The 9,694-nt window shown below is 37.2% G+C and overlaps 1 protein-coding gene across 1 annotated transcript; it reads left to right on the top strand.

Moving 5' to 3' along the window:
* Positions 1-200: 200 nt before the first annotated feature.
* LOC133854296 (probable inactive ATP-dependent zinc metalloprotease FTSHI 1, chloroplastic) lies at positions 201-9,337 on the top strand. The gene is made up of 15 exons (XM_062290423.1): positions 201-1,173; positions 1,265-1,349; positions 1,963-2,397; positions 2,519-2,572; positions 2,674-2,739; positions 3,357-3,452; positions 3,535-3,663; positions 5,514-5,566; positions 6,299-6,494; positions 6,884-6,998; positions 7,070-7,344; positions 7,768-7,851; positions 7,939-8,051; positions 8,138-8,387; positions 8,885-9,337. The coding sequence occupies exons 1-15, from the start codon at positions 455-457 to the stop codon at positions 9,068-9,070; spliced, it is 2,856 nt and encodes a 951-aa protein (XP_062146407.1). The 5' UTR covers positions 201-454; the 3' UTR covers positions 9,071-9,337.
* Positions 9,338-9,694: the final 357 nt, after the last annotated feature.

The raw sequence follows: 9,694 nt of genomic DNA, 5'->3' as shown, positions 1-9,694 counted from the left end.
AGAGAATGAAACTACTTTTTGTTTTTATATTTAAATAAATTTCTTAATTATTTTTCTCATCATTTTACACTATTTAAATATTATTGAAGTAAAGAAAAAAAAACCATTTATATTAAAATAATGTGAAAAGAAAATCTTTTTATATAAACATTACATTAAAATAATGTTGAGCAACGAAATTTAAAAAAGCTACTCTTTTATTACTCTAAAGCCAGAGAAAATCTCAAGATCCAGATAAAACTGAAGAAACCTCAGCAGGTTTCAAATTTTCCTCTTGCACCCATTCCAGCAATTGGCAGAGACAATTTGTTTTCTGAAAAAATCCCCAACTTCATAAGCCCTGTTGCCCATTTCCCCCAAAGAAAAATGAGCTCGAACTGTCACATTCTCAGTATATTAAGCCTTCAAAAAACCCTAATTGGATAAACCCTTGTAACCCAGTTGAGCTCAAGCAATGACCTCCATTGACATTCTTTCAACCCCTAGGGTTCACCTCCCCAAACCCTACACCCACCTCGGAAGATCACACCCAGTTCTTATTCACTCCAGAAGCTTGAATTTCACTCGGAAAAACCCAATTCATTCGCGTTTATTGCTTCCTAGTTCATTCACAGTCTTGTGCAAGTTGAATTCAGAGTCCTCACCACAGGCCAGTGGGGCCAGCGAAACCACCAAAGACGATTTTGTGACCCGGGTTTTGAAGGACAACCCAAGCCAGGTCGAAACCAAGTACCGAATTGGCAACAGGTTTTACACTTTGAAAGAAAAAGAGGATTTGGGCAAGAATCCTGATGTGGGTGTCATCGAATTCTTGGCGAAAAGGTTGAATTTAATGCCGAAGGCGGAGAGAGAGAGCGGAGAGGGTCGAAATGAGAGTGGAGTAGGGGATAAGGCTGTGTATTTGAAGGATATTTTGAGGGAGTATAGAGGGAAGCTCTATGTGCCCGAGCAGATTTTCGGGCCGGCATTGTCGGAGGAGGAGGAGTTTGATAGGAACTTGGAGGTGTTGCCAAGAATGAGCTTTGAGGATTTTCTGAAAGCAATGAGGAGTGATAAAGTTAAGTTGTTGACTTCGAAGGAGGATACCGGCATGTCCTATGTTAATGGTCATAGGGATTTCATTGTGGAGTTGAAAGAAATAGCGGGTGACAAGAGCTTGCATAGAACCAAATGGTGAAGATTACCCACCAATTAGATTTCTAAGAGTTAATGTTTTGTGGTTGTTTGTATGCAGTTCGTTGATATACTTTAAGCGCCTTTGTAGGGTTATGAGGCTGGATGAGAATGAAGGTCAAGCTCTTTTCGAGGAGTACACAGGTCCACAATATGAAATTGAGAGGCAGAGTATGGTAATAATTCTTTCACTCTGTTGAAATTGATTTGCGAATCTTTACTTGTGGATCAAATAGCGAGTGGTTGTAAGAAACAGCAAGTGAATCACAAATCAATCATGTTATGGTATATTTCTGGATGGTGTGAAAGCACATTCTACCCCTTTATGGTTGAATTAGTTGTTTATTCATAAACTACAAAAACTGGATATTGCGGTTTCAATAGTTGTGTATTTAATAAAATAGAAAACATAGGCAAAGAAGTCTGAAGTGTGAAACTGAAGTTAAAATCCAAATTTATAAGAAATACGAGGATGGTTGAACAAATGTTCCATTTTAAAATGTCAATCTATTCACATGCTTGCATGTCAACATGTTCTTTTTCTTTGGGTCTTAATATAAACTTTTAGAATTGCCTCAATTAATTTATTTTCATTTCATATAAGGACTGAATGTTCCTTTATATTCTCTTGAATGTATTCAAGCCATTTCTACATTCGGTTGACTCAACATTTACATCTTTTATATATTGTGTGGTTGGCATAGACAATTATATGTAGAACATAAGTTAAAAAGTCTGGAGATCCTTCTGTAACTCTATCTATTGTCCTTCTTGAATCTGTTGCTGCAGTCTTGGGTGGCAAAAGTACCAGAGTACCCTCATCCGGTGGCATCTTCCATATCTAGCAGAATGATGGTGGAGCTTGGAATTTTGACAGTGGTGATAGCTACTGCAGCAGTTGTTGTTGGGGGGTTCCTGGCTTCTGCTGTATTTGCTGTTACCAGTTTCATCTTTGTGGCCACTGCATATGTTGTATGGCCTATAGTCAAACCATTTCTGAAGTTATTTTTTGGTCTCATACTTGGAATTTTAGAGAGAGTTTGGGATAATGTTGTTGATCTTTACAGTGATGGAGGGATTTTCTCTAAGTTCTCTGAATTTTACACTTTCGGCGGTGTGTCTGCCAGCCTTGAGATGTTAAAACCAATTGTGTTTGTCCTTTTGATTATGGTTCTTCTTGTCCGTTTTACACTTTCGAGAAGACCTAAGAACTTCAGGAAGTGGGTAAATGTTACTTCATTTATATAGTTTGATTTATTGTCTTCTGTTTGTTAATTATACGTAGAATTTGGCTGTGGATTTGATCAGCGAGGTTCATACTAAATATTGTTTTTTCAATATACAGGATCTGTGGCAAGGGATTGATTTTTCACGATCTAAAGCTGAAGCTCGTGTTGACGTTAGTTTTTTAAGACCACTCTTTTTGACATTTTTTCCAAATTTGTTAGACTTCTGGATCACATTCTTTAAATATCCATTTTTGGAATGACACTCGTTCAGGGTTCAACTGGAGTTAAGTTTAGTGATGTAGCAGGGATAGATGAGGCAGTGGAAGAACTCCAAGAGGTTTTGTATCTGCCAATCTCATAGAATATATCACAGATTATTGTACATGCTTGCTTTCCTTTCTTTTGCTATTTTCTTTATCTAGTTACTGCTGAGTTGTGAAGAAATTTTGGAATCTTTATGACGGCTGTTGACAGAGAGGAAAAGAAAAAATTATGAAGTGATGTATCTCTTTTCCTTGTATGATTTAATGAAGGTTTAATCAGGAGGTCCAAGGTCTTTGCCCTTGAACTTACGATAAATGTGCTTAAAGGCTGCAAATTTTGACCAAACTACTGGTCCCTTTTTTTTTTTTTTTTTTTTTTTTTTAATTGAGTGGCATTATTTCAAAATGCTTAAAGGTCTGATTTTTATTTTTTATTTTTGTTTAAAAGCATGAACTTTTGATTTCATTTGTTGCTAAGCTTGATGGTTATCTTCTTTTATGCAATTCCCTGTGTCAGTTTTTCCTTGATCCTGATTTTCTGTATTTTATTTTCTTGAAATGTTAGTTCTTTCCAGTAAATTTGTAGTATTTATGAATTCTTTATATATGGAGAGTCCTTGTCTCATTTTAACTATAGTCTGATTGTAATTAATGAAAATCTTATTAACATCATTAACATTATAATGACTAGTTGGTGAGGTACTTGAAGAACCCAGAACTGTTTGATAAAATGGGGATAAAACCTCCGCATGGAGTTCTTTTAGAGGGTCCCCCTGGATGTGGCAAGGTTAGTTATCATCCTCTGGTTTTGCAAATTGTGTGGTTGAAATTTTCCATAGGATTCTGAAGGTTTATTCATGCTTTTACAGACGCTGGTTGCTAAGGCCATAGCTGGTGAAGCTGGTGTTCCATTTTACCAAATGGCTGGATCTGAATTCGTTGAAGTTTTAGTTGGTGTTGGTTCAGCTCGGATTAGGGATCTGTTTATGAGAGCCAAGGTAATTTATACTTCCCATTTGGGGTTTTATTTTTGTTGTTTCCTGTTACTTGTCACTGTAATTATATTCTTTTAGTCCACATTCTACGTTCCAACGCTAGTCTTGAATAAGAATTTCTGGCGGTCAAACTTTAGTTCGAAAATGGTTGTGGCGTTATGTGAAGAGAGGGGTAATTTATGGAGATAAGAAGTATGGGGTTTCTTGGGGAAGGTTGGTGTTTTGATGTGGTAATAGGTCCTTGTGGAGTCAGCTTATGGAAGAAGATTAGAAGTAAATGGGGAAACTTTTCCAAATTTATTTTGTTCAAGGTAGGGATTGCACCCGAATTTGGGTTTGGCATGATGTAGGTGTGGTGATGCTTTGTTTAAAGACACATTTCCTGAACTTTTTCAAGTTGCACGGGATGAAAGATGTAACGATGGCAGAATATATACGTGCCAGTCTAGTGACGATTTTCATTGGAAGCCAAGATTTCTCAAAATGGACCAAGATTGGGAATCAGAGTCTTTGGTTTCGTTTCTTGATATACTTTACCAAGGTTCATCAGGAGGGTGGGGATAAAATGATTTGGACTCCTGCTAGAATCCATGGCTTTGAGGTTAAGAGTTATTATAAGAAATTAAGGTCAGGGGGCGGCATCTCTTTCTCTTGGAAAAAGTTTGGAGTTCCACCAAAAGTTGCTTTTTTTCAGTTGGACAATAGCATCAAGGAAGATCCTTACAACAGGTAATTTGAGCAAGCATGGAATAAGCATTGTGGATGGATGTTGCATGTGTAATTTGAATGGGGGGGGGACAGTGGATCATCTATTTGTTATTGCGATATCAGTAAGGAATGTGGACTCTTGTGATTTGCATGTATGGAGTTAAGTGGGTCATGCCTAGAATGGTAGTTGAATTATTGCATTGCTTGAGAGGACAGTTGGGTAGATATTGTTGTGGTGAAATGTGGAAGGTAATTCCTTTGTACTTAATGCGGTGTCTTTGGAGAGAAAGGAATGTACACACATTTGAGGGATGTTGAAACACCAGTAATGAGGCTGAAGTTTTTGTTCTTGAGAGCTCTTTATGATTGGATGGTGGCTACTACATTTTCTTTTTCAATTGTTGGATTTCTTCAATTTTCGGAATTTCGTTTTTAGTGAAATTTATTACCTAAAGTAGTTTTTTTTGGGGCACCATGCAGCACAAAACATTGATTCTGTCCTCATAGTGTCATTGGGTATTAACAAAGTTTTTTTGTCTGGAAAGCACATTAACTGAATATTTTCTATATTTTTTTTTTTGATAAGTAAAGTATATTCAAGAAACGCAAAGGAGCGCAACTCATAGTACACAGGACTTATATATTTCTATATTTTTAATGTTGATTACTATGTAGATGCAATTTTAAAAACACAAATACTTATCAAAAGTAGATGCAATTTTGCTTTATTTTATGGAAGATCCTTGGACATGTTTATTTTATGGAAGTTCCTTGAATAAGTGAACTATGTGTTTTGTTGAAGAGAAATGAAGGGAAAAAAAAAGGTAACCAGGAGAAAATGAGAAGGCTAGACGATTGAAAGCTGAAAAAATTTCATTTATTTTGTTTTTTCTTTTTTGTGTGTCTGCTGCACAAATGCATGTTTGTGAAGGAAGGTGGGGAGACTTGTATAAAAAAAGAGAGGACGTGTTATGGTTTCCTAAGGACACCTTGTATAGTAACATAGTATAGATTTACATAGTTTTCTGGGTAAGCAGTATAGGTTTCTAGTTATCATTGCACTGTTCCCTTGGTAAATTAGTGCTTGGCATAGGTGCTTACTTTGCAAGTAATGTTCTGAGAGTATCACAATTTCCTCTGTGCAGGTAAACAAACCATCGGTCATATTCGTTGATGAAATTGACGCATTGGCAACTAGGTATGGATGTGTGTTGGAACAAAACAATAACTTCATAAATATCTCAATTGGTGTATGTGTATATTATTTTTGTGATAAACAGAAGAACTTCATGAAGGAAATATTATGCCCGGTTCTATCTCTAGTCCAATGGGGGTTGTTTGAACTCACCTCTTAAGCTGAGGTTATAGGGGAACCACCTAATACATATCTGGAAATAATATTGATATTTCCATATTAGTGGATGGTGGATAAATTGTGTGTTAGAACTTGTGAATAGGTTTGCATGTTAGTGGTTGGCACTGAGCCATTGTCTTTACTTGCATGGATCACATGTGAATTGGTTGGAACTGCGTAGATTTTGGTTCCATAGTATATGTTGTTTGTCCCTTCATAACACTAGAGTCGGGGTTAAATGCTATGTTAGGATGTGCTGCGCTTGCAATTAGGTTTTTTGAATGAGACCATATTTAAGATTGAGATGCATGAGATTCCTGGGTACCATTTTCATTTAGTGTGATATGGAAAATGATGCTGTCCATACAATTTGAGCAGGAAAGATAGGGTGGGTTTCTTTGAATGTTGCATGATCAACAGTTTTAACAAATTCTAGGAAAATTTATGAATGGCTGCGAAATAAAATATGCTTAAGTTGTGCAATCTTCTGTCTATCAATAGACATGTTCATATAGCAACAGACTTTAAATGCACACAAATGAATGAATGATCATGTGTTTGTTTTTCTATGATCAGGCGTCAAGGAATTTTCAAGGAATCTACAGATCACCTGTATAATGCAGCCACTCAAGAGAGGGAAACTACATTGAACCAGCTCTTGATAGAGCTTGATGGTTTCGATACTGGTAAAGGTGTTATTTTTTTAGCTGCTACAAATCGTAGGGATTTGTTAGATCCTGCACTTCTTCGACCGGGTCGTTTCGATCGCAAGGTTTGTTTCATTACTGAATGAGGTGGCATTATTGGCTTTCAATCTCTTTTTAAAGGAGAGAAAAAGAAAAGAAAAAAAGAAAAGAAAAGAAAGAAAAGTTAAGCTACCTCTCTTGATTTGATGGATACAACTGTATCTTTTCACTTGCTATCATATCTATTAGTATACATCTATGTCTGACACTGGTATGCCGCTGTACTTGACCAACTTTTGGTTGGATCTGTCATGCATGACAGTTATTTATAAAAGAATTTACTGACTTATTGATGAATATGGTTGTGACGTGTATTCAACTGGATCAGTTTCCTGCTTGATTTTTCTAAAGTTCTGTGCTAGCTCTATCAAATGGTGGTTTGCTGTTCATTGTGATCTGGGTTTTTATTTTCTAGATAAGAATTCGCCCTCCTAGTGCTAAAGGGAGATCGGATATTCTGAAAATTCATGCAAGCAAAGTGAAAATGTCACAGTCTGTTGATTTGTCCGTCTATGCTCAGAACCTTCCTGGTATGCATATCTCTCTAGCGTTTTAGCCCTGTCATCATTTCCATTTCTCAAACCATGTATATAATTATCAGGATGGACGGGAGCAAAGTTGGCTCAACTGGTCCAAGAGGCTGCTCTTGTGGCAGTCAGGAAAGGGCATCAGTCAATTCTTCAGTCAGACATGGATGATGCAGTTGACAGACTTACAGTAGGACCCAAACGTGTTGGAATAGAATTGGGACATCAGGGACAATGCCGTAGGGCTACTACTGAAGTGGGAGTTGCAATGACATCTCATCTGCTCAGGCGACATGAGAATGCAAAAGTTGAATGCTGTGATCGCATTTCAATTGTCCCTCGTAGTCAGGTCCTCTTTCTATTTCCCTAGTAATATAATCCTCTTCTTTCATCCAAACGCTCTTTGTAAATATATGCTGCTCATGTTGTTTGCCTGACTCTCACCTATAACTAAGCCAAAAATTGATATCATTCCTTCTAAATGAACTATAGCTAGTCGATACTGTTATTAAGTATGGACATTGTTGCTTAGAACAAAAAAAGTGTATACATTGTCATATGGAACAGCCCCTATGGAACTTGCACTGGTTATCCACAGAGATTATATAGGATTACTTTAGGTTTATGGTTGGTACCTATCTTCCTTTGAGGAGTTCACCATCCTGAGCTGTGCTGTGTGGCTTTCCTGGCTTAATTTTTCATAGATGGATTTGACTCAGATATCTTCTTGTTGCCTGTTCATGGTGTAAATCTGTGAATTGATGCATTGCAGACATTATCTCAACTTGTATTTAATCGACTTGATGATGAAGCATACATGTTTGAACGCCGGCCTCAACTGTTGCACCGCCTTCAGGTGTGCACTTCATGTTGTCTAGTTTTGTACTGATAGTTCTTTATTTGAGTGCATCATCTTTTTAATTGATTTTCTCTCTATGTATAGGTTTTACTTGGAGGGAGGGCTGCCGAGGAGGTTATTTATGGACGGGACACGTCAAGGGCATCGGTTGACTACCTTGCAGATGCATCTTGGCTTGCTCGTAAAATTTTAACCATGTTGGTCCCTTGACCACTTCTGCATTCTTTAAGTTTCTGCTTGCTTTGCTGTTTCTAATACAAGGTCCTTTCTTCCTCTCAAACAGATGGAATTTGGAGAACCCAATGGTCATACATGGAGAACCACCACCTTGGAGAAAGAAAGCTAAATTTGTGGGACCAAGGCTGGACTTTGAAGGATCGCTCTATGATGACTATGGTCTGATTGAACCCCCAGTCAACTTCAATTTAGATGATCAAATTGCACAGAGGACCGAAGAGCTGATACAGAACATGTATGAAAGGACGGTTTCTTTGCTTAGGAGGCACCATGCAGCTTTGCTCAAAGCTGTGAAGGTAATTTGATGTGGGTTGCCTACAGTTGGTAGGCTAATTTATAGGAATAACAATTTGTGTTTGTGTATTAGGTTCGAGTCATGTCGAAGCATGAATATAATACTATATAGGCTAATTTTAACCTAACTTATTTAATTAAACGGATCAGATCCATCAACTTTAACCTATTAATTTTGTGTTGGGTTAACGGGTCGTACAAAAAATTGTCAGCCTTAAATGTCGCACGTCGGGTTCATGTCGTGTCGAAACGCTGATATAAGGTCAATCTTATCCGGACTTACTTAATTAAACAATTCATACCCTTTAACTTTAACCAGTTAATTTCGTGTTGAGCTCATTTCAGGTTTGCGACTTGTGTTAAAAATTGTCAGCCCTACTGATTTACTCTTAGCCAACATGTGTGTGTAACAAAATTTATAGAAAAATAAATGAACTTTTCATGCTTCGCGTAGAACTCGGTATAGCAGTTTGTGATCTCACTATGGATTTGCTTTCAGGTTCTTCTTAACCAGAAGGAAATCAGTGGGGAAGAACTTGACTTCATCTTGAACAATTACCCTCCACAAACACCTATAACTCATCTTTTGGAGGAGGAAAACCCTGGAAGCCTTCCGTTTGTCAAACAAGAAATAGAGCATGATTTGGAGTATGCCCTTCTAACCCCATCCAAAGGAGAAGCCTAGACCTAATGAATGAGATACGTGGTGCAGTTCCATATTTGATATCCGCTCACATCAGACTTGGCCTACCAGAGACCATGCATCATGAAGCGGAGACTACTAGTTCAAATATCTCATTCCCCTCCTCTTAAGGTCAAGTACTTATTAAAAAAAGAAAAAGGAATGGCATATGGCATCCTCGAGTAAAACATCATCAAGAAGGGAGAGAGAGTCATCCTGCAATTTTGGTGTATTTGTTAATATGAATGGTTAGATTGATATCTTCTGTTATAGATTTTTTCACTCTTTGTTGGGGTTGGCCATTCGTAGATATAATTGAAAGAGAAATGATCCCTACACTCATTTCTCACAACAGCTCCACAACAAGCTGACGTGGTTGGTAATATTTTATTAATTTTTTACAAAAGAAATGAAAACAAAACAAAAAAATAATAAAATATTACCAGCCACGTCAGCTTGTTGTGGAGCTGTTGTGAGAAATGAGTGTAGGGATCTTTTCTCTAATTGAAAGGAGTAATGCTACATATTGTATAGAGAAATGCTACCTCATACACTTTTATCCCTCTCCTATTATACCCATCCTACGTGGACCAAAGAAAAGAAAAAAAAAAAAAAAAAATTTAAAAA

The sequence above is a fragment of the Alnus glutinosa genome, chromosome 13 (genome assembly GCF_958979055.1).
Source record: "Alnus glutinosa chromosome 13, dhAlnGlut1.1, whole genome shotgun sequence".
Classification (NCBI taxonomy): Eukaryota; Viridiplantae; Streptophyta; class Magnoliopsida; order Fagales; family Betulaceae; genus Alnus; species Alnus glutinosa.
Note: the sequence above shows the minus strand (reverse complement) of the source record. Positions and strands in the feature narration are given on the sequence as shown.